Source organism: Desmodus rotundus, chromosome 10 (assembly GCF_022682495.2).
Source record: "Desmodus rotundus isolate HL8 chromosome 10, HLdesRot8A.1, whole genome shotgun sequence".
Lineage (NCBI taxonomy): Eukaryota > Metazoa > Chordata > Mammalia > Chiroptera > Phyllostomidae > Desmodus > Desmodus rotundus.
The window spans coordinates 102,725,946-102,749,726 of NC_071396.1; the positions used below are offsets into that span (position 1 = coordinate 102,725,946).

A 23,781-nucleotide genomic window follows, 5' to 3' on the forward strand; every position below is an offset into this window, starting at 1 on the left:
TTCAGGTGGCTAACTTCTCTGAACCCTTCAGGTCTCAGCGGAGACATCAGCTCACCTGAAAAGCCGTTCCTGGCCCCGTCAGACTGAAGGAGGTCCTCTTCCTGCGTGTCCACGACAGCATGTGCTCCCTGCTGCGTCCTTGCCTCTCTCTGAAGGGCGCCTCTCCCATTAGACGCTTCAGGCTTTCTCCCTCTCTTCAGCTCCCCTCCACACAGTCTCTGGGAGCTTCTCTCCCTAGCTCCTAGTAAGCCAATAAATACTTGTTGAATGACTGGATCGAGAATGGGTGCTGATTTGGAAGACATCAAACCGTCTTAGATGGAACTTCCTCTTTGAAACAGGTGTCACACATGCTTTAGTGACCACGGTGTCCTGTGTTGTAGGTACCTCGATCTAGGGAACCTGTTGGTGAGGTGAGGAGCCACCTCGAGTCTCTGGGTCTCAGATGAGATATACGTATGAAACACACTGTACACGTATAAAGGAAAGTGTATGTGGCTAAATGCCTTGGGAACGCATAGTTGTTTACATCACCAGGTGAGAAGTTCCTGGAAAGACCTGATTTCGCTGTGTGCTGTGACAGTATGTAAGTGTTCCGAACCAGTGGACAGCAGAGGTCCCCTGAGGGCTGATTTCGGTAACTTGTGCTAAGGGAGGCAGAGTGTGGCGATGACGGCGGGTGGCTAACGCTGATCGGGGGGTTGCCACGTGCTCTTTAGTTTCTCACTCGTCCCTAAAACGGGCTCATGAGGTAGACGCTGTCACTGCTCCCATTTTACAGACGAGGAAAGGAAGCCCGGGAACGGCTCCATCGTCCATCAGCCCTGAGGCTCCACACCTCATAAGCGGCAGACGTGGGATTCGGTCCAGGCTCCTCAAACACTCTGCTGAACAGTCTACGCTTTGCAGAGCAGAAACGCTTAGGATTTGAAAAATTGCTTGATTTTAGCCTCATTGAATCTTTCAACATGGATTAGGAACAGTTAGCAAATATGTGACTTCCCATCCATCGTCGCTTTAATTGGTTAAGGCTGTGTATGATCGGTGTCGGTTCAAGTTGTTTATGCCATCATTGAATGAATGAGTGTGTGTTTGTAGTTTCGGAAGAATGTTGAGTGTAACAGTCTCACAGTCTTCCCTTGGGACCTACAGCCTTACTGGAGTGAGTTGCAGTCGTAGTAAATAGTGCTGTGATGTCGTTAATTTATCGCGTCAGTCCTCCTACCTACGAGTCATGGATGTCTTAGCCACTGCCTGGGAGGTGTTTGGGGAGGGCTGGATAGTAGCCGGAGTGGGCCTCCTGGGACACAGAGGCTCTTCCTGCAGAGAGAGTTCAGGGATCTGGAGAAACGCCCGGGAGAGAGGCCCCTGCCTCCCTCTAGGAGTTCTCAGAGGTTCTTAGTCGATCCTGCGGAGTGAATTAACCAGGGATGATCAGCTAGGCTTTCTCAGACCTGCGGTGTGGCCAGTTATGCTCGCTCGTCTTTGTAACCAACGATTGCACCCTCACTTTGACCAGCTGCCTGGTATGTGGGAGCTTTGGCCAGGTGACCAGCCCAAAGGGGCTGGGTCTGCACAGACTCTTGAAGTGGGTATGAGAAAATGCCTGGAGGTGCTGGCGCTACAGATGTACCGTGTTGTGTCTTTGCCCCTGAAGTGTAGCTCCCACGGCAGTCTGAAAAGTCAGCCCTCTACAAGGTGAGCAAGCAGTAACTGGCCACAGCCGGGTATTTCCTGCCACCACCGTGACGAAGGTGTTTACAGACATGCCAGCTTCTGCAGTGAGTGCATCGCCTGCCGCAGCTGCTGTTATTTTGGAGATTGACGGAGACACTTCCTCCCTGGGCCCTCCCTGTGGCAGGCTCACAGGGAGCTCGGCCTCAGGAGGTAGGAGCTGCCCTGAGGCTGGGTGGGTGCCATCGCCTGACAGGAGAAATACGAGACTTGGCCCCCATCTCTGTCTGCTTTGGGTGAATGTACGGGGACTCAGACTCACTGGCTTAAGAACATTCTTGTTAAAAACATCGCCCGCAGCCAGGGACTGACTCCCTTCACTGTCACAGACGAGCGATTTTCCGTCTCTCTGCTTCCACTGCCGCTTGGCTGCCATGCTTGGGTCTAGCTCCAGCTCCTCTCCTCTTCCTTCACCTCTGCGTCTACCTGCACCTCCTCCACCTCTTCCACCTCTTGGCTTGTTGGGGGTTTGATTTTGCTGTCTCCTCATGCTGCTCAGAACCGGCAGCTTGCCTTATGGCAAAGTCTTGGCCTCTCCCGGGCCCAGACCGATGCCCCCCAAAGCCCCTGCCCTTGTGCTCCAGGTTGCCTCCTTGCCCTGCATCCCTGGCAGGTAGAGTGTGGATCCCATGGGGCAGAGGGAAGAGGTAGGAAAGTAGCTTTTCTTATGACATGAACCCACATTTGCTGTCAGCTGCAGTGTTTTCATTAAATGGGTGCTGAAGCCTCGTCAGGTTTTAGAATATCAGTCCAATTTTGTGGTTCTGTTTTTACGTGGGTAGACTTTTATGTACTTGGCCAAGAATGCAGTGCTGATTTGTACTTTCGTTAGGAAAATATGTTCCTAAATCCATCTGGCAGACCCGGGTTTCAGGTTTTAAGAATTTAGCACGTGATTGTGCCTGTAAGTGGATATTACTTCGAAGCCCCCAAAAACCAGACAATAATTTTACATGCCACAAGTTGGGATGTCAAAGGAAATTGAAGGCCATTCTGGCCACGGTTGACTTAATAAGGCATTGTAACCTGGACAGCAGGAGAAGGTGACGGCGAGGTCATGAATTCCCACTCAGTTTGCAGATGGGAAAAGGCTGCAGGCCTTTTTCAGAGTTTAACCCTTGTGCCGAAGGCTGCCTTAGAACCCAGGCGCCTCCCCTACCCGGCTCAGGGTCCGGGTTTGGGGGTTTTAGCAGCTACCCCAAGTTATGAGTACAAACGCACGCCCGTTTGGCAGGGGAGGAGCCTGGGGTGAGGCTGGAGCAAGGTGGGAGGCTCTGCGTTTTCGGCCTGCCGCACAGGGCGCTGCAAATAAAGAGTTGGCAGGGTGTCGGGGAAGAAAGAGGTAGTGTTTTCTCTACGTCCACGCGAAGCCAAGTCATTGCAAAACTGGAATGAGCAGCAAGACGCAAAGCACAGAAGAGCCTTTCAGTAGCTGTTTGGCAGGCGCCGGCGGCCTGGTAAATCTCATGGAGTCACGTGCCCCTTCGCACCTCCAGGTCTGCTGGTCGGTGATCCCGAGCCGCGGTGCTTCATCACTGTGGTTTAACAGCTGGAAAGTCAGTGTGTCGCGCGGGCCTGGGACCGACGAGAAAATTACCGTGATCCGTCTGTGTAATCTTAGCTTTTTAATATTTGTGCTTGTTTACTTTTTAAAGTTATTAACAGATCTCTTACAGATCATCTGATAAAAACAGCGATTACCTTTAAAAGGAACAACGAGTTTCTTTCCATTTGTGGAAATAATATCACAAAGAATCTGCTTAGGTCATCAGGCAGTATATTTTAGTTTTTTATTCTGTAGCAGTCTTTGTCCTTTTATAAAATAGTGGTGGAAAAAAATCGTTCCCAAAGACCTCTTTTCTTTTAGATTGCTTTTTAGTTAAAAAGGGCAAGAAGATTGCATTAAAAATGACATTAGAAGAAAAACATTCTCTATGTTCTTTCCAGTGGTCCCTCCTTGAGGACTGGGCTCTCTGAGAACAGAAATGATAGAGAAACACTGTCACCTTCTGTAGAGAAACACTGTCACCTTCTGTAGGCACACGTTTTAGGAACCAAGAAGGCTCAGAAAATGGGACAGACTCTTACAAGTAGGAGAATGAGCCAGGTCCAGAAGAATTTGGCAACAAAGGTTGTGTTCCCATGCCCATTGTCATCTTTGACTCCTGAATTCTTAGTCGGTGAGATACGGCAGCCCACGGCACCCTCCACCCTGTTTTTCCTGCTGTGAACTGTGGAGGAGAGAGAAGAGCAGTGCATTGGGTTTACTGGGGCAGGGCCTTCCATGGGGTGGATGGCAGGACAGAGGAGCCCTGGGGTCTGTTTAGGGTCTGTAGCAGGACCCCCAACCCCTGGTGCATGACACCACTGGGGGTAGATGCCGAGGTCTCGGGCGGCCATGAGCCTGTGGTAACCCAGCGGCACCGGGGCAGGCCTTTCCGAGGGTCGCTACCCCGATCCTGGCAACTGCATCAGGAAGCCAGGCTTCCGTTGGGCACTTGCCTTTTCCCACTGGCCCTGAGCGTGGCAGCTGCGCAGGGACACCCTTCTGTCCCGTCTGCCCTGGCTTGGCCTTCTCCAGTTGTGCACTGACAGCAGTTCTGTTTACTTATTTATTTACTTACTTTTTACTTACTTATTTGTTTATTTATTTTTAGACAGAGGGGAAGGGAGGGAGAAAGAATCTGTGATTGCCTCTTGTGCGCCCCCAACTGGGGACCTGGCCCACAACTCAGGCATGTGCCCTGATTGGGAATCGAACCAGCAACCCTTTGGTTCACAGGCCCACACTCAATCCCCTGAGCCACACCAGCCAGGTCTACAGGTCTGTATCTTAATTTTTTGGCTGTGCAGTGTCATCAGCAAACCAGGTGGTCTCATAACCGGAAAGCTAGGAGACTGGCTTTGTTTGCTGTTGTTTTAAACAAGCCTATCAACAAGCAGGGACTTGTCTTTAGGCACATTGTCACCTCAACAGCACAGGACAGTGGTAGGGGTACTCAGGACACCTTCTGAGCGTGGCATGTGGAAAGGAATCCGTTCTCCCTGCTTTAGAGGCACGACTGGTGTTTACCACGATCAGTTACCTACTCTCTTAAAGGGACCTGGTTCTGAATGATGGAAACGTGGGTCTGTCTGCTACAGCATGTGAGAGAACGGTCTACGCCGGGTTAGCAAACTTTGACCGCCTGGCCACCTGTTTTTGTAAATGATTTTTGGAAACCACAGCCACACCCACCCACGTACGTATCGTTGTCTACGGCTGCTTTGGAACTACGAGGTGGGGTGGTTGCAACAGAAAGTTTATGGTCTGCAAAGCCTAAAATATTTACAGTCTGGCCCTTTATAGAAAAAGTCGGCCAACCACTGGTCTAAATTTATTCTCTGTGTTTAAATATTTCCCCTAGGCACTCGGTTCTAGTGTGGAGAAACTGGGATCGCTTTAGCACTCAGAAATTATTTTTCTTGGTGCTCGCACACCCCTGTAAGCCGAGTTTCCTAGTCCGTGCTCGTCTCAATACCCATTTATTTGTGCATTCTTGGATGTCGTGAGACAGGCACTGGAAAAATGTCTCTAGCGTCCTGGGCATCAAGTTCTGTCATCAGGGCTTTGGGATTTATGACCCACGGTATTCCACACTCCAGGGGGACGGCAGGCTAAGTGCCTGTGTGTAAAGGACCGTTTTCTAAGAGGGCGTGGGCTCGGCGAGCAGCCTCATCTCTGAAGATTTACCGTCTGTAACTGACGGTGATATTTGCATAAAGGGAGTGGAAGTCCTCCGTTCTGAGGCACGTGTTGCCTGTATGCAGATCCAACATGAATACATGAAGAAACTGAAATATATAAACAACATTACATTTTAACTTACCCTGGTGAAGGTTCAAGGATTCTCACAGTGAAAATTACACCGTTTATCTGTGGGATAGATAGGTGAATGGCATGATCCATTTTTTTCAGGGAATTTCTTTTTTTTTTAAATCAACTTTGTTGAGTTATAATTGTTAGGTAATCTTAGCATATTTTTATTCTGTAGGAGAGCTAAGAGCCATAGACTGTAGATTTTTTTAACGTGTTCGTGATACCAGTCTGTTCTTCGGTGTGTCTGCATACTTGAATATTACAAGAAGAATGTACAATTATGATGCAATTTAGAGCAGCCCATTCACCCATGCTTTGGGGGTATTTAACTTTTAACCATGCTTATTTTTTTGTATTTACCTTTCTTTTTACTCTATAAATATTTATCAGTTTGCTACAGAGAAGTACAAATTAAGTTTAAAATACAATTCTTGCCCTGCTTACAAAAATAGAAAGCATAAATATTTTAAAAGCCAGAACTAGTAGGAGCTTGAGTATAAAACTAGAGTCTCGGAGGTGGCGTGTGATTCAGTGGTGAGTGAAAGGTGCTTTCAAGTCAGATTTCAGCTCAGTTCTTGTTCAGGCCCTGGAAACAGAGTAAGCAGTAGACTGTATTGAATAGATTGGTCTTTGAAGAGGTTGGAGGAGGGCAGAGTGAAATGAGAAACGAACATTGTGTGTGGCACCCGGAAGAGAAGACTAGGACTTACATCTGAGGTGCAGGGAAGTGGAGGTTTGAGCATCCCTGTTTTGTGAGAGACAGACGGCAGGGTCTGGGAGATGCCGGGGAGAGTTTCACAGAGGACATACCACCCCCAAGGGGTACTTGAGGCTGCACAAGGGGAGTTTGACCCCCGGGTACAGAGCAGCAAGAAGTGGGTATGGTACAAACCAGCAGGACAGACTAAGCGACTGCCACCAAGTCATTCCAGGGGGTGACGCACCAGGGGGTGTCTGAAGGGAGGTTGGCACTCCCTGAGAGCAAGGCTAGGTTATAGGCAGAGAAGCAAGTTAAGCTGGGCATTTCCAGTGGTTTGCTGCGGCAGTTGAGTGGAGTGTGAGTGAGAGAAGAGGGGGATGGTAGCTGGATAGGCTGGGAAGGCCCACCAAGGGGCTGACAGGCCCACCAGGCCGAGCGGTCTGCCCCCTGGTCTCCTCACTGGCCATTCTCCCCGCCCTCACGCCTCCGAAAACTGCAGAAAGGATACGATGGGGCACTTCACTAGGGAAATCCAGGTGGCTCAGGAATGTCTGGGCAGGTGTCCAGTACCGCTGGGCATTGAGAACAACACAGTGCAGTGTAGGGCTTCACCTGTCCCCGGCAGAGGCGGTGGGTGGGGATCTGGCGTTGGAGACAGGGGAACTTGCTCCAGCAGACATAGTTGGCGTCCTGTGTGAGGACGGTTTTGCAAGAAGCTTCAGAGACCCGTGACATCCTTATAATGTCTGAACTGGAAGGACTACGTTCAGAAATTTATACAAAGGAAACAATTGGCTGACTACTGAAATTTCCATCTGTAATTACTGAAAAGCTGAAATAACCTAAATCATTAATAGAAAATATTTAAATTATGGTTCATTTATACAAGAGAATAATACTATGCATGCATTGAGAACAATGTAGAACCATCAAAACATGTGTAGCTCTGTGTGTTTTCCAAGTGAAAAAAATCAGGGTACAAATCAATATGTATAATAATAAAGCCTTATTATAAATACACATAAATGTATATTCAGAAAAGAAATAAATGGGAAGGCTGTATAGCTAGAGATTGACTTCAGTGGCCGAGATTAGAAGCCATCTTTACTCCCTTTCTCATTCTGCAATAAGCATGTGTTGTTTTTACTACTGGAAAAGATAAGAGAAAGGAAATGCAGGCTGCACTGTGTGGATGCTCCATCTAGTCTTCAATGGAAAACGGAGGCCGCGGAGCAGGAATTCCTTCAATTTCCCGGTCCTTTCCTCACCCGCCCACCACTGACCAGAATAAGCGCTGCACCTGTCTGTGGGTGGCGCCTTGTCTGCCGCCGCACCCGAAGCCTGGTTCTTCCTTCTGTCTGAATCTCCCCCTACTCTTTGACCCATCTCTGGTCTTCGTCCTCAATATTTTCATGGTTTTTTTGTTTTTTTTTTTTTTAAATAGGCTCTTTCTCGATCGGTATTTAAACTTGCTCACGGCTCCCCCATTTTCCAGGATCTCAGCAGTGCTCACTGTGCGTCCAGCACTTTATCCTGAATGTGTTCCTCCAGATTACTTGGTGGAACCTGCTCGTAGTATTCCAGTAGATAAATGTGCATGCAGTCACTCTTTCCGGTGTTCGTTCATTCACTCAGGGAGAACTGACAGAGTGTTTGCTCAGTGCTGAAGGCCCCGGATGTTTGCAGTGAGATTTCAGAGGAGTGAGGTTTACTAGTAGGTGTTTCATCTGTTCTTTTTTTTTTTTTTTCCAAGTCTTAGTACTATTAGTCATTAGAGAAACACAAATCAAAAGCACAGTGAAACACTGAGGACCACCCTCTGCAGTGGCTATGACAGGATAAAGTGGCAGCGTCGGCTGTGGGGACGGTCACAGAGCTGCCGGAGTCCATTCCGCTGCTGGTAGAAAGGCAGCACAGCCAGCCTGGAAGCTGGTGGGAGAGTGTCTTACTCAATTTACCGAACGACTCAGTGATCCCATTTCTAGGAGTTTACCCAAGAGAAATAGAATCACGTGTTCACACCAGAACCTGCACATGGATGTTTGTAGGGGTTTTAATGCCTAATTTCCCCAAACTGGAGACAACTTAGGTGCCCCGCACCTGGTAAGTGGACAAACAAGTGTATCCATGCCGTGGGGTGCTCACTATGCCACCGTGAAGGGAACAGACGGCCTGAATGCTCAGCAGCGTGGACGACTCCTATTATGTGTTACAGTTGCCTTGTGCCCAGGGAAAGGAGCCAGGCTCAGACACCCACCCGCCCTACTGGATGGTTCCATCTGCTGACGTAGAAAAGCAAAAGTGGAGTTTAGAACCAGATTGATGTTACCAAACGCTGGGGGTGGGAAGAGGGGTTGACTGGGAACGGGCAAGTGGGAATTTTGGGGGGTGATGGAATTGTTCTGTATCTCAATTGTGGTGGTTACTCAAATGTATCCATTTGTCAAAACTCATAGAGCTATACATTAAAAAGAGTGAATTTTACAGTTCATAAATTACATTTCAGTAAACCTGACTTAAAATTTTTTGAGGCAGCCAGATTTTTTTGATATGTGCTATATTCATTCACGTGTTTGAAAAATCCAAAACACATAAAGGAATACAGTGAACAGCCTCATTCCTACCCTTCCACCCACACTCTCCAGGTTATATGCATCGGGCTGGTCCTCTCTGTGAGTGTCTCCATATGCGCATAGGTTCCCATTTTTACTGTCTCTGACACAGGACACAGCTTGCTAACACAGTTTCCCAGTTCTTTCTCCACATAGTATACGCCACACTTCTCTCCGTGCCGGTGCATTGAGACCTTCGATTCTTTGCTGTGGCCACACGGCAGGAGCGGTGCGGTTCGCGGCCCCAGATTCCCCTCCAGTACACGTGGGGCTGCAGTGAATAACCTTGTATACACAGTCAGTGCTGGCAGAACTCTTGCGACGAAAACACAGATTTGTTCCAATGCAGTGGACACGTCAGGGAACAATGGCAGCATCGCCCCCAACGTCTGAGTTGGCTCCTATGTGATTTCACCCCTGAGAAACACTAGGTGAACACGGAATACTGTGCAACGGGGTTGTGTTGGAATAAACAAAACACACACGCACTTCACAGTCCCCCCTGAGGCCGCATCTCCCCTGTGCTGAGTCGCACTGGCGCCCACCCGGCACCGGCACCCACCTGGGGGTGCCGCTTCCCTCTGGCCCTTCCCTTTCAGACCACCCTTCCTCCACCTCTTCACAAACACTCAGCAAGCCACAGCCCTCCGACGCCCGCTGCCACGAGCAAACAGCAGGTCATTTTCCAGGAAAATACGTGCCATTTTGATCCTGTAGTATCTATAAATTAACCATTAGACACGTAGAAATAAAATCATGCTCCTGTTTTATTGAGTGTACCACTGACTGAGTTTCTGAGTATTATGCCCCTAGCTTAAGTTTTGACGGAAGCCCTGTAGTTTTTATTGGCAAGTTTTGCATAGTGCAGTGATTTATAACGTGTTGTATGTATGTTGTGTTAGTATAGGGGAACTGGTTGGACCGTGTGTGGGTCTGCCTGTAGAATAGATTTCCAAGTGGGAGGGTCCAGAGTTTAGGAGTTAAATTCTGAGAGAGGCTGCTGTGATACATTTAAAGGACATAGTTAGTTTTCCCTTTTTCGTGAGAAACGATAGAGCTGAAGAGTGTGTCCGCTTGGTTTGGGAATGAGCTTAAATCTGTGGGTGTTCCGGGATGTGTGGGGTCGATGAGGAGTTTTGCATGTCGGTGCAAGGCAGGGGCCTCCGGGGGGCGTGAGTCCCAGGCGAAGGTGAAGGGGAGGTCTAGCCAGTTGGGTTTGTGAAGCTGGGACTTTCCTCAAGCTGAGAGACAAGAAGGGACTAGTTATCAGCATGGGCAGTGGCTGACTGTGACAAAGCCAGCGGCAGTCTAGGACACACTCACTGGGTGTCACCCGGATGCAGTGGGCCCCAGAGCCTGGACCCACCACCCACCACCGTGAGCCCAGGGCCGCAGCCTCCGAGCCCAGAATGCGCCAGGGAAACTGATGCTTTTCTTCCTCCAGTGTATGGCGGTGAAGGGTCAGAGCTTGGAAATCAGGGAGAACGTTTAGGAAATGTACCCAGATGTTGATTTGATATTTTACTGTAAGGTTTCACAAAATTTTTCAGATCTGCCAGCTTATCACATTAATTCACTGTTTTTTCAAAGGGCTCTGCTGAAAAAAACAAAATAACTAACAATTGAGGAAGGAAACACGGATTTTCTGAATTCAGTTAACTATAAAAAGCCCACTCAAGGCCATGGTTCCCTCCAATATCAGCTTACACCCCATTGGAGACAGAAGGAAGTAAATGACCTTCAAAGTTTTGAAAATAGAACAATGGTAAACTTTATACTTTCCTTAATACTGCTTTTTTAATTTTTGATTGATTGACAAAAATTGTAGCAGTGTGAACTATTATAATACTGAAGATACAGTTATGAAAATAAATTAGGTTACAGCACCTCTACGTAAGTTAGTACACATTTAAAACTTAGCAAAGAAGAAAGCCGTTTGTTTTGTGAGGCAGATTTGACCTGGAAACTGGTATTTAAACCTGTAATTTTCTTGTTACCAGTGATCTGGAAACCCTGCTCCATTGTTTCAGGGTTTGCACAGTTCATTCCTGCATTTCTGAAATAAAGATGTTGAAAAAGCATACTCTCTCACACACTGTCAATTCTTTTTGAAAATAGTAATTATTGATTCAGCTAAGCCGCTCTTCATTTAATTTATTATCTATTGAGATTCCTTCATTGAAATTTCTCTATTAACATTTTGGTTTGCTACTAATGTAAAGAGAAATGGGGTATTAAGCCCTTCACCTGAAAAGAAAATGCACTTTACATTTCTCTGGGGCCTCTTGCCCCTTGCGGGTTAGATATGAGTACATTTCAGTTCTCTGTATCCTTTAGGATTCTTTGCTTCAACTTTGCTTTTAGAAATGTGTCTTGTGTTTTGATTCTTCCAGGTGATCTTAATATTGTCCATCTTATATGTGCAAAGTTCAAAGGGAATTAGGTATTAGTAGATATTTTAAGTAACCTTACTGAAACATAGGAGCACCATTCACGACTCACTGTTCCTTGTTTAGAGCTTCATTCTGAATGTAACCTCGTCTTCGTTCTCAGGCTACGTAAGTCTAAGAGACTGGGGTTTGCTGGTGTCTGCTTTGTGTGACCGCAGTTTTTACCCTGCGGAATGCCTTTGGGAGAAGGCACAGCACGTCGCAGAGCACCAGCTGCTTATGCGCTTTGTTCTCTCTGTTTCCCAGAGACCATGTGCTTTAGGAAAGCAGTAAAGGCAGAGGTCCGACTTTCATCCTTGCCACAGGGAAGAAACTCCCTACGTTACCTTTATCTGGGTTCAAGACCCTTTGGAACACCTGCCAGACTGCTTTGCCTTATTTAAAAGACAGTATTTCCCTCTCTTTCTAAATGAAACTTGGGCCTTGACAGCAAAGTATTGTGGGTTCGATCCTCAGTCAGGGCACAGACCTGGGTTGGGGTTTTGATCCCTGGTCAGGGTGCATATACGAAGCAACCAATCCGTATTTCTCTCTCTCATCAATGTTTATTTTTCTCTCTCCCTAAAATTAATAAACATATTTTTTTAAGAAGACACTTGGGAGTGTAACTTTACTGTTATTAATAAGAAAATAGTCATTGAGGATTTCTCTGTGTCATGCTCTGTGTTACCCTTTATTTCGCCCCCCCCACCCCCGCCCCCTCTGAGGTGTGGTCTCCACCTTACAGTTGGGGGGTAGATGTTTAAAAACTCTCAGCCACTTCGATTTGCTTTCCCATTTGACTAGGACATGTTTGTCAGGTGACGTAAAAGTCATTTTTAAAATACATGTATCATTTCTTTATCACTTAGCTCACAACTGCGTGCTTACTTCTTTCTTTCTAGTGCCAAAAATAGTAATGTTACTTGAGAGACCACATTCCCATGAGAACGTAATCTTGCTTCGGCCTTATTTTTAATGAGGGCTGAGCGGAACGCCACCCCGGTCTGTAGGCTGACCATTCTTTCCTGCTCCGATTTACGTGTGATACATTGTTTACCTACTGCAGGGCTGATCGGACCCAAAGGATTCGTTCTAAAGTTAAGCCACTAATTTTACTCCCTAGGTTCTGTGTGGATATACATTGAGGTAACATGATTACATCTTAGCCAGAGCAGGCAGTTTTTAACTTCGATTTTTATGAAACTCATGATGGCTTTGTCTCGTGCTCTGTCTGGCCCCCACTGCACCCCCATGCCCCCTCTCTCTCCGTCTCTCCCGCTCCATGTGCCAACAGGCCGTCTCCATAAAGTGGTCTCAAACGTTTGTGTTCTTGACATAACCAAACAGTATTATTTACAACAAAAGACCATCTGTAAAACTCTTTATATGAGGAATAATTACATAATCATTAAGTGGGAGAAAGTTAAGAGGTTTAAAATTAGCCAGAGATTTAATTTGAAAAGGCACATTGGATGAGGTGACATATTCTTTCTGGACATAAAGAATTAAATAATGGCTCAATTTGGTAGTTAACTGAAGAGTTACGTGTTCCTATATCATCTGCTTCTAAAAATAACATTTATTATATCTGTTTTGCAAAGAAACTTTACATAATGCTTCTCCTTAAATACCTGGGCGTTTGTGTCGAATCAAAAACAGGTGCTTTTGAGAAAAAGGAAAATGCTTTTCTTCTCGTGATGAGGTTTGTTTCATTCTGTAGGAACTAGCTTCTTCATGGCTGCCCCAGCCCGTACTGCTGCACAGGGATGAGCATTTAGCTTCAACCCTTAGGAAAGAGTTCTTAATTTTTTAAAGCGTTTTCTGCCTGTGCTCTCTCACGTGACTCTCTCTCTCTCTCCTCGTGGTGAAGCAAATGAAGAAGCACCCCTGCCGCCAGTGTGACAAGTCGTTCAGCTCCTCGCACAGCCTGTGCCGCCACAACCGGATCAAGCACAAAGGCATCAGGAAAGTTTATACCTGCTCGTAAGTTGCGCTTTCTAACGCGAGGGGCACAGAGAGAGGATGCAGCCGGGCGTCCGCTGAGGTTCTCCCGGCTGCCCGTCCCATCCCCACCCCTGTCCCACGGTCTCTGGATTCCATGTCTTTGTGACAGCCTGTAGTTTTGACCTGCGCTGTCTCAATTGGACGGGAACACTTAACACATGGAACTCGAAAGGCGCAGTTTCTTGCGCACCGCGGGTAGGTGCCTGTGCTCTGACTGTTTCCCAGAGGTGTCTGCCGTGTCGGCGAGGATTGGGGAGAAGTGAGCCGCCTGCCTGGGCGAGTTGATTGTCTCCTTCTACTTGACTGACTCAGGGGCTCAGAGAGGCCCTGATGGGGCCCGGTCCTGGAGGCAGCCTGAGGCTGACTGTTGGCCCTGTGGCTGTCGTTCGCCACCCGATACGCGGCGGCCTGTTCCTGGCACACGCTGTTGGCCGAGGGACCAAAGGCGTGGGACTGAGTGGGCCAGCACACCGCACCCTTGGGATGGCCATGAGCTACTTAGTGTGTGGCGACCAGAACCTGGTATGTTGTTATTAACTATTAACCGGAAAGCGTTCTCCTGTACTCAGACACAACATGCCTGAAGTGAGCGGCTATAACAAGGTTACTGACTTTAAGGCACTTCTCATTAAAGCCTGAGAACTCCAAGACAGGGGAGCCATATGGCTCGTCTGCAGCATGTGGCACTGGAGACTCGTGAAGGCTGGCTGTCAGACCAGTGGCACTTGGCTGCGGCATGGTTAGTCAGGGACAGTTTCTTGGGTAGAAAAACAGGGACGCAGACTCTCCTTCAGTGAAATGAAAGCCGAGAGTGATTTTGGAGAGATGAGAACATTCTGTGAATAGAGTCTGTGTGTTGAGATTGTATGGAAAGAATCAGAATTTAGAAGTCAGGCCTGGGCTGGGCAGAAGATGAAAAGGAAGTCCGGCGTGGCAGAGTCCTTGACCTGATGGGTTTTGTTTATTTCCCCATGAAGTCACCGTAAGGCAGTAAATGCTAGGATTGTCTGCCTGATTTCTTGTGTTCCTCAGTGTTGGTGCTGGTGCCCACCACTGCCCAGGTTCCCTGACATGAAGTCAGCAGAGTTGGGGGCCAATTATTATAGAATCCACAGGAGCTGTTCGGGAGGCAGCAAATTTGGTTCTTCGTTCCCTCCGCTGCAGGGGTGTTCTCTCTGATGTCTGGCTCGTAGTGCCCACCATCGCCATGGTCATTAACTTTCTTTTGTGGTTACATTTTTTTGGCCTGTTATTATTAAGAAAACTGTAAATGCATGTTTAAAATCTACAGGGTATTTTTGCGTAAGATAAAATGGATACTTGTTAATAATTGACTGATTTGGAGCGTCCGTCCGTAGTTTTCCACATGACTCTGCGGACGGACACACATGTCTGCAGGCCAGGATGCTGACCGGGCAGGTCCCGTTTGTGCCTGGGTGAGGGAACTGACCGGGCGAGCCACTCTGTCTCCTCGCTGCTGGGGCAGAGTGGGCAGGAATAATTAAGCTCAGCGTGAAGGAGTCAGGGAGGGACTTCACAGTGCAGCGTCTCTCACGACACAGACTCTGAGGGAACACTCTGAGTCCAGGGGAAGAAAACTTTGGAAATTGAGCGTTCTCCCTTTTAAGATTAAAGCCACCTAGAATTACAAATTAAGTGATACTTAAATCAAACCTAGAAAATAAATATTCCGTCTGAACCAGATTAGGCTGGTCCTGTGAGGACACCAAAATGGGCAGAAAACTTCACGGAAGCTGCAAACTTTTTTTTTTTTTCCCCCAAATCGGAAACTGTCATTTATAGCAAAATTGAGATTTCACGTTGGGCCACTTTGATTGACACAGATAGCCTTGACCCCTCTGAGTGTGCAGCTGGTGGTGACGGCCTTGCAGCAGCGGCGGTCACCTGGGACGCAGGTCACTTTTTGGCACATGGGTCACCTCCGCGTCCTCCCCTCTGCCCCGCAGGCACTGCCCAGACTCCAGGCGGACCTTCACGAAACGGTTGATGCTGGAGAAGCACATCCAGCTCATGCACGGCATCAAGGATCCTGACTTGAAGGAAATGACAGAAGCCACCAACGAGGAGGAAACGGAAATCAAAGAAGACACCAAGGTCAGATATTGCAGATGTTCTCTTTATGGTGGAGTTGTGTGGACTTGGTTTTCCCATTGAAAAGTCTCTACAGTGACACGATTCTAAAAATTCAGACTATGCGTGAAGGTATGAAATAATAGGCAGTCTCCCTCTACACCCACTCTGAGCTTTCCTCTCGCTCCTAAAAGGGAACCTTTGCTAAGTTTCCTCTGTGCCGTTCCAGAAATAGCTGTAGGCATCTACGCACATGAGTACATTTAAAATGGTGATGTTGATGCACAGAAATTGCCTCTTCGCCAGAAGGAAAGGACAGAGCTAGATTCTTTTTCCCTGGCAACAGTACCGGGTGTGATAGTGTCCTCGTGAAAGCCGTGCTTCCTTTTAGCTTCTCTCTGTAACGATAGCAGCTAACACGGCAGATCCGCGCCTTATTCTTACATCAGTGGACAGCAACCTTGGATCAGACAGCAGTGTATATATTAACCTGTGCACGAGGCGTGTTTGTGCTGAGTGCCCTTAGAGTAAAGCCACAGCTGAGCGGACGTTTCAGAGCTCCTGCTGTCTTTGGCACCGGGCTGCGTCTGGAGTGTACCCGCATAAAGCCCATGGGTGTTTTCAAGGAGTTAATCACTGAGTTGAGGCCCATCAGAGCACTAGCAGACCACTGTCGCATTAGATTATAATCCTTTCCCACAAGTGATGTCCGGAGGGGAGTGGGAGGTGGGGGTTCAACAATGTAGGTGCAGCCCTGGCTGGTATGGCTCAGTGGGATTGAGTGCCGGCCTGTGGAGCAAGGGGTCACAGGTTCAATTCCCAGTCAGGGTACATGCCTGGGTTGTGGGCCAGGTCCCCAGTAGGGGGTGGGGCGGGTGTGAGAGGCAACCACACACTGATGTTTCTCTCCCTCTCTTTCTCCCTCCCTTCCCCTCTCTCTAAAATTAAATAAATAAAATATGTAAAAGAAGATAGGTGGAGGGGCAGCTTCAGGCAAGGTGCCTGCAGTCATAGCTTCAGGTCAAGGTGCATGAGAAATGCTCTGTGAATAAGGCAGAAAACTGGGGCCGTGGAACTGGGAGGAGGGAGGTCCCTTTGGCTTGGATTTTTGGAGCTCCAAAAAGGCCAGGATTGGGTGTGGGTCAGATCTAGAAAGCTGGAAAGGCAGGAGAAAGGCATGACCCGTCAGGGAAGGAGTGTGACAAAAGCGAGCGGGCATGACAGGGTACCTACTGGACCAACTGGGCTTCCAGTGACTCTGCATTGTAGTCACAGAAAAGGCAAAATTCCTGGCCTTTTCTCTCCCACAAGGCGTTTTTCATTCCACCCAACCCCCGTGTCTCCCCGGCCCTCTCTCTGCACTCGCCCGGTCGCCCTGCTCCAGCCCCACTGGCCTTTCTGCTGTCCCCAGGCACAGGCTGCACCTCAGGCCTTTGCATACACAGCTTGCGGTGTCTGGTCCCTGTTCAGATGTCACAGTCAGGCTGCGTGTAACCTAACAGCCCCACCCCAGCCATCCTCCTGCGCTGCTTTGTTCTGTGTGTGACACTGTAGACGGGCTCCTCGGTTGCTGCTTGTCACGCTTTATTGGAGCCCACCGCCCTTGAAGGCAGGGACTTGTTTGTCCCCTGCTGGGCCCCTGGGCTGGAGCGCTGCCTGGGACACAGGAATGCTCAGATCTCTGGAGCTGATGAAAGGCCTGAGCCTAGGCTGGGGTGGCAGGCTCGCAGCCTTGAGAGAACCCAAACCCCCAAGCTTGCAATACACATTTTCCTGGCAGCCTCGAGTCCAAGGGAGCTGGTCACTGGCCACCCAGCCAGCCCAATGGCTTTCAGTTGTGTCTGTTTCTTTCTCCAAGGTTCCCAGTCCCAAGCGGAAGTTGGAAGAACCAGTTTTAGAGTTCAGACCTCCCAGGGGTGCGATTACTCAACCGCTGAAAAAGCTAAAGATCAATGTTTTTAAGGTTCACAAGTGCGCCGTGTGCGGCTTCACCACCGAGAACCTGCTCCAGTTCCACGAGCACATCCCGCAGCACAGATCGGACGGCTCCTCCCACCAGTGCCGGGAGTGTGGCCTCTGCTACACGTCCCACGTGTCCCTGTCCAGGCACCTGTTCATCGTGCACAAGCTGAAGGAGCCGCAGCCGGTGTCCCAGCAGAACGGGGCCGGGGAGGAGAGCCAGCAGAACCAGCCCAGCCCTGAGCACGAGGCGGCCGACGGCGCTGTGTCCGACCGGAAGTGCAAGGTGTGCGCAAAAACGTTCGAGACAGAAGCGGCCTTAAACGCACACATGCGGACCCACGGCATGGCCTTCATCAAATCCAAAAGAGTGAGTTCAGCTGAGAAATAGCCACAGACCTTCCCCAAGGACGGTCCCTGTCTACATTGGAATGAAAGAGACATTTTTGTTACAGAAAGGTTGCAGTATAATAGAGTTAACAGTACTGTCTAGGCTGTTGCAATATATTCTCTTTCAGCGTCCCTTCTTCACCTTCTCGTGTATATCCTCCAAAAGTATTAAAACAGTATTTGAGTTTAAAAGAGTTTGTATATATTTAAAGGAATAACTTTTTATACTCTTTGTTACATGTTTGTATCAGTATTTAGTAGAAAATGTTTTGAGTTTGGGTTTTTGTGTTTTGGGTTTTTTTTGTTTTTGTTTTTGTTTTGGGGGGAGGATTACAATTTTTCTTTTTGTATTGTTCCTTTGAAGCAGAGTTCTTAGTAACGGGCAGTTCCTGAATTCAAATAAACCATTTTGTATGTTGCAGATTTAAAAGGGTTAACTAATTACAGGCTAAGATAATGCCTTTTTTAGTGTTTTTAATTTTTAGAATTTACTACATCAATTGTAGGTGATCGTGGGTCTCAAAACACCTGGGGACTTTCAAGTGTCTTAGCACTACCCTCAATGTGCCTGCTCGGAGCCTGGGGGGCGCGCTTGGACGCACGCGTGCTCCAGCGGCGTGTGGCATCTTTTCCGGGCCATGCCAAATGGTGTTGAAAGCAGCAGCCTTGCAGGTGAATAAAAAACCTAGGCCCGATATCCCGTAACAGATGAGCGGGTTCCTTATTTCCATCTTATGGGGAAGAAAAGTATCTATCCTGAAGGTCAAAGTGGGGGCTGGTTGTTTTCTGGCCCGATATGCAAGGCTGCTTCCAAGAGCACAAGGAAATAAAGTTACGAAAGGGCTGGACTACTGTAAACGTTACAAATACGTAGTTAGACCAACAGATTTATATAGTCAAGTTTTTGTCATGTAATTTATTAACTATTATCAAGACACACCTAAAGATACCAAGTATTTCTCTGGCTCTTGACAGGAAGACAAAAATCCTAGTTGACTTAACCCTTTGCTGTCTAAAGAGTTGGCATTTCCTGTTCTGGGTGCTACTGCCAAACATTCTGGTACTTAGAATCGGGATGCACAACTCAACCACCGCTTCGTTGGTGCGGCCGCCGCAAGTGGCCCGGGGCCACTGGGTGAGCACCAAGCCACCCGGGCTTAGGTCGGTCAATTCAACAAGTACATACCGTCGGAGGTTCTGCTCTATGGAAGCACAGTGGACATGCTCTTCTGTCCCTTCCGTTTATAGTTCTCTGGGAGAGTTATATTTTTTGGTTTCCGTTTCGTGTTTTCTTTGGAATTTTATATCTTGTATTTATCCCTAAACATGTTTTGTACTTCTTCTTTTTTTTTTTTTAAGGAAAAGAAATTTGTTTGTGTATATATAGATACTTGCATGGTATACTGTAGTCAATGTTCGGTGCCTCCAAAAGGTCTCGCTGCTGTCAGGGGTTACGCACTACATCCACCCTAACTGTATCACACACATTTCATCTGTAAATAAACGTGGGACGTTTGGCCCTTGTGCTTCTTCTGTGAGAGAGTCATTGATGGCGGGACTGTGACGTCTTCATGGAGTTTAGGAAGTGGTTAATTTCAGGGGCAGGCTATGGGATGTTGCAGAATTCTTCCCGCTCCGAAGAACGGCATTTTCGTTCTCATCAGCAAGCAGCTATTTTGTCACTTTTTGGTTGACTCCATCAGGACATTGGAGTCATCCGGGGGCATGATTAAGTCTTCCCCAACTTGAAATCCCATGGCTGTTACTTGTTATACTTGTATTGCTCTAAGTTGTATTCGTACACTTCCACATGTGTCTGCATTTGAACCTTTGCAATAAACCTGCGTGGTAGGCCGCACAGGTCTCACCAGCCTAGTTTCACAGTTGAGGAAGCTGAGCTCAGATTAAATTCTTTGCCTACGCCCTCATAGCTGGTAAGTGACTTTGCATATTAGAACCGGATACCCTTGCTCTCAATCCAGTGCTCGCTCTGTGTGTTTATGTACATATCGACAAATACTCATTTATTCCCCAAATAAAAAGTATGTGCAAAACACGATACTAGATTTTTTGTTTGTGGCACTACAGCTTTGATAAGATAACTTGGAAGTCTGTCTACTCTTCAATACCCAGAAATGCTTAGTAATATGAAATTAGCATCTATGAAATGCCTAGTTGAGCCTCCAAAAATGTTTTTTTAGAATGCCCAGAGGTCCAAGAGGAGGAATAAGTGAAGCCCGGGGTCCAAAAACAGCACAGGTTTCTTCACCCTGGGAGGAAAGCTGGACAGTTCAACCGAAGAGAAAATTGGTGAACTGGAAGGTAGATCGTGAAGATATTACCGAGACTCCACAGAGATAAGGAGATGAAATACATGGAAGAGATTAGGAATCAGGAACAGCCAAATGAGAAGACCTAGCAGGTTTAACAGGAGTTCAGAGAGAGGGAACAGAATTGGTAAGGGCCATTGCAGAAAAAGCCACTAATGAAAGACATGAATGCTTTGGTAAACAGGCTGAATACTGAGCTAAAACCCACATTGGGACTTGTGAATTCCACGTGTTCTTCATTAGTAGGAGATGTTGGGTGAGGTGGTAGGTGTGGGCATTTGGGAAACAGGATACAGTCAGACCCAGAGCGGAAACCTGGGGCTTCCTTCATGAACTCTCAGGAAGCCCATTTCCTCTCTTTGGTAAGGAAGAGGTTGCTGAGGCTGACAGAGTAGGCTGAGGTCAAGTTGCACAAAGCCTTGAGTGATGGACTAAGGAGTGTGTACGTCAGCAGAGATGAGTGGACGAGAGAGTGATGTAACCAGACTTAATTGGTGACAGTGTGTAGGTTGGGTGGTGGGATAGTGTATTAGGATAAATTAGGTTGTGCTGTGGTTACAACCCTAAATCTTAATGACTTGTGACAATGAGACTTACCCCTGTCCACATTCCATCCCCGTGATGGGTTGACTGGAAGCATGGCTCCAAATCTGCTTGTCCCCTCACCTCACTGCCCCAAAAGTTGCTGGTTACCATGGCAGAGGGAAAGGGCAATGAAATGCCTTAGCCCAGAAGTGGCAGATGTCACTTTCCACAACTCATCAGCCCAAACCATTCACATGACCCCACATAATCACGAGGTGGCCAGGAAGTGCAATCCTACCATGTGCCCAGAAGGCAGAAAGCTGAAAATCTGTGAGCGGCATCAGTAACCATCACAGGACTAACACAGAGGAATCGACCTCCAGTGGTGGGAGTGACCTTGGGGAGAGGCTGTGACAGTAAGTAGCACTTCGGAAGTGGCGTCGAGATGGTTTTGTGCTGAAGGAGACAGAAACAAGCAGGGTAAGTGTGGAAGTTCAAGCCTCGGTGATTTCTTAGACTTTCCCAAGTTTTACGTTACTTAGAGACGCGGAAGTCAAAATGAGAGCATGGTGACGATCGCACTTTAGATACACATATGAGATACGTTCGTGTTTGAATGTGTGTGATTGGATACTTTTTATCCATCTCGGAGTAATGGTGCTGAAATGAAGAATGTCGGCAAGGGGAAACAGACTTACACAATGAGAAACAGGAAGATGGGGACTTAGACGGCATGGCCCAGACCACCACTTCCTCCCAGAGACAGTTGCTGCAAATTCTAAAGAGCTCGCTGTCCCACTCAAAGCTCTGGTGGAAACTTCTACACTGGTGTAGGGGGAGGCTGAGCTGTGTCCCGGGATCACTGACCAACAGGGGCATTTCTTGTTGAAAACTTGGGCCGAGACTAAGATGTTATGTCATAGTAACATATTCATTGTGCTGTGATCTCTGTAAAATGCCTATATGGAAGGGGAAAAGAAAACCGTTGGGAGAACCAAGTAAAATAAAATTATGACTGAAAAGAACCATTCATTTATTCCAAAAATGGTCTGAAAATAGAGGGGCGTGTCAAATGTGGAATGCCACCTGTGTCACTTAGTCATACACACACACACACCAGGTGCTCTAGGGGTTCCACGGTGCAGCTCTGAGTTGTGAGCATACAGTGTAGAACCGTGGTTTAGTTACCTTAGGAACTGGGCCCCTCCTTGTGCACGATTCATTCTTTGCTTAAATGCACACTTGAACCTTCTTGTTTACTTCGACTTTCTTTTTGAAACTCCAAGTCTCACACACCTGCAGAAGTCATCATAAACCATTGAGATACAACAAAGCAGACTTTGGTCTCTGCAAAGAGCCTCTTCCAGCTACCAGAAGCTTCTGGAATAACCAATTACTACTCTGCAGTCACCTTTACCCCAAACCACTTACTCTGAATAGCCCAGCCTCCAGACACAGGTTTGGGTGGAAGGCTGACTTACAGACAACATTCCCTTTCCACATGCTTTTCCCCTCCCTACGGTCCCAATAGATTTTGGTGAACGTTTTAGTAAGGGCTCAATTCCTTGGATGATGAAACTTTCGTCATCTTCGCCTGTGTTTTTCGGGGAGTTGGCTTCTTCGTCGCTGCTGCCTTTGCTGGAAAGGTAGACCTGAAGGGGCCCAGCCTTAGATCCTGTATGACTTAGGGACTCAGCAGGACACTAGAGAACCTTTAACTTACGGAACTTAAGGAGGGAACTATATACAGAGCTGTGGTCTGGAACAAAGGATGCTGAGCCCCATGGGGACTAGCAGTGATGGGGAGCCATTGCCACCCTCGGGTGGAGCTGGAGTGGTGCACCTGGGACTCTGTAAGAGCCAGAGCCCTGGTGAAGTAAGGAGACGGTGGGAGGGGAATTACAGGGAAGTTGTCCGTCGTACTCAAAGATTTCCTGCCCATGCCCCCCACAGGCCTAAGCCGTATAGAAGCTAGAGGACAAGGAAGCCCCGGAAACGGCCTGTAATGTCAGCAGGCGGGGCACAGAGCCGGGCAGAGGGGTGCGTGATGGATCTGGGGTGCTGGGTGGGGGACAGCGTGATGGTCGCAGATGCCTAGCACATACTTTCGGAAGTGCCTGCTCTAGACCTGTCCTCTCGTCACCATGCATTTCATCCCCATGGGCAGGCTGTGAGCTGGAACGGCTCTGCATTCCATACTTATGTTTTCTTTCTAATTACCTCAGCAGATTTATCCTGGAATTATAGCCTTTCCCTAGTGGCTATGTTTTACTTACGGAAGCAGAATAGCAGTTCCCAGAAAACATTCTTTGCTAGTTTCTAAATTCAATCTATGGGGTTAGTTCTGACTCCAAGCAGCACTGTTTATAATGCTCCGTAGCATTAAAGGAACTGATGATTCAATTTGCTTTGCTGTCTTATTGCACGCTGCTCTTCCTGGGGCTTCTGTCCTCATTACAGTGGTAAGTTACAGTCCCATGGCAGATCTGCTTCCAACACGGCACTTGGCGAGACTGCAGTCTTATCCGCGGGAGCTCTGCAATCAGAATCCACCACGTCGCACCTCCAGCCCAGTTCCAGGAGGTGTAGGTTTAGCCCAAGGGTAACTTTCTGACTTCAGGTCTAGGCAGCTTTAATTGGACTGGTTATTTCTGGAGAACACATGTCATTTATCTGATGAGAAAGCACAGGGACGGCAGAGTCAGTTGATCGGAGAGGATGTGATGCTGATGAGTCGGGGAGCAGAGCTGCGTGTGTCAAAGGGAGCGAACGACCCTCTCGTGGGAAGGGTAGCAGACACATCTTTAAGTAGGGGTAATGGGCATTTTTCTTCATTCTGTCAGTTCAGCATCTGATCCCTTGGAGTATCAGCCATTGTATGCCTGACTCTTGGTAAGAAATGGACCTTGTCTCCTGCTCCGGAAGCCAGGAGGTCACTGTCCCTGGCCCCCTGGTAGGCTAACCTCAGGCATGGGATGGTCAACCCCGGGCCCAGATGATGCTCCTGCCTGGGCTCTCCAGCAGGTGGTACAAAGAAGTGGCGTGGTTTCAGTTTATTCATTCTGGTGGCACAGTGGCAATGGCCGTGGCGATTATGGGTGGAGCATTATCGTGTGACTTGTCCTTATGGTCAGAAAAGGGAAGA

The 23,781-nt window shown here is 48.0% G+C and overlaps 2 protein-coding genes across 9 annotated transcripts in view; both read left to right on the plus strand.

Annotated features, from left to right (window-relative positions):
- The window catches only part of ZNF532 (zinc finger protein 532), a 95,645-nt gene extending 76,341 nt beyond the window's left edge, over positions 1-19,304 (plus strand). For 7 of the 8 annotated variants that reach the window (XM_053912623.1, XM_053912626.1, XM_053912624.2 and 4 more), the window contains 3 exons: positions 13,208-13,320; positions 15,309-15,456; positions 17,291-19,304. In XM_053912623.1, the coding sequence (XP_053768598.1) occupies positions 13,208-13,320; positions 15,309-15,456; positions 17,291-17,782 (753 nt within the window). In that variant the 3' untranslated portion in view covers positions 17,783-19,304. The remainder of the gene's footprint in view (positions 1-13,207; positions 13,321-15,308; positions 15,457-17,290) is intronic. The other variant, XM_045187742.2, reaches the window with a different exon arrangement.
- The window catches only part of LOC112322862 (O-acyltransferase like protein), a 50,681-nt gene continuing 45,756 nt past the window's right edge, over positions 18,857-23,781 (plus strand). The window contains exon 1 of the mRNA XM_053912251.1: positions 18,857-18,916. Coding sequence (XP_053768226.1) covers positions 18,857-18,916 — 60 coding nt within the window. The remainder of the gene's footprint in view (positions 18,917-23,781) is intronic.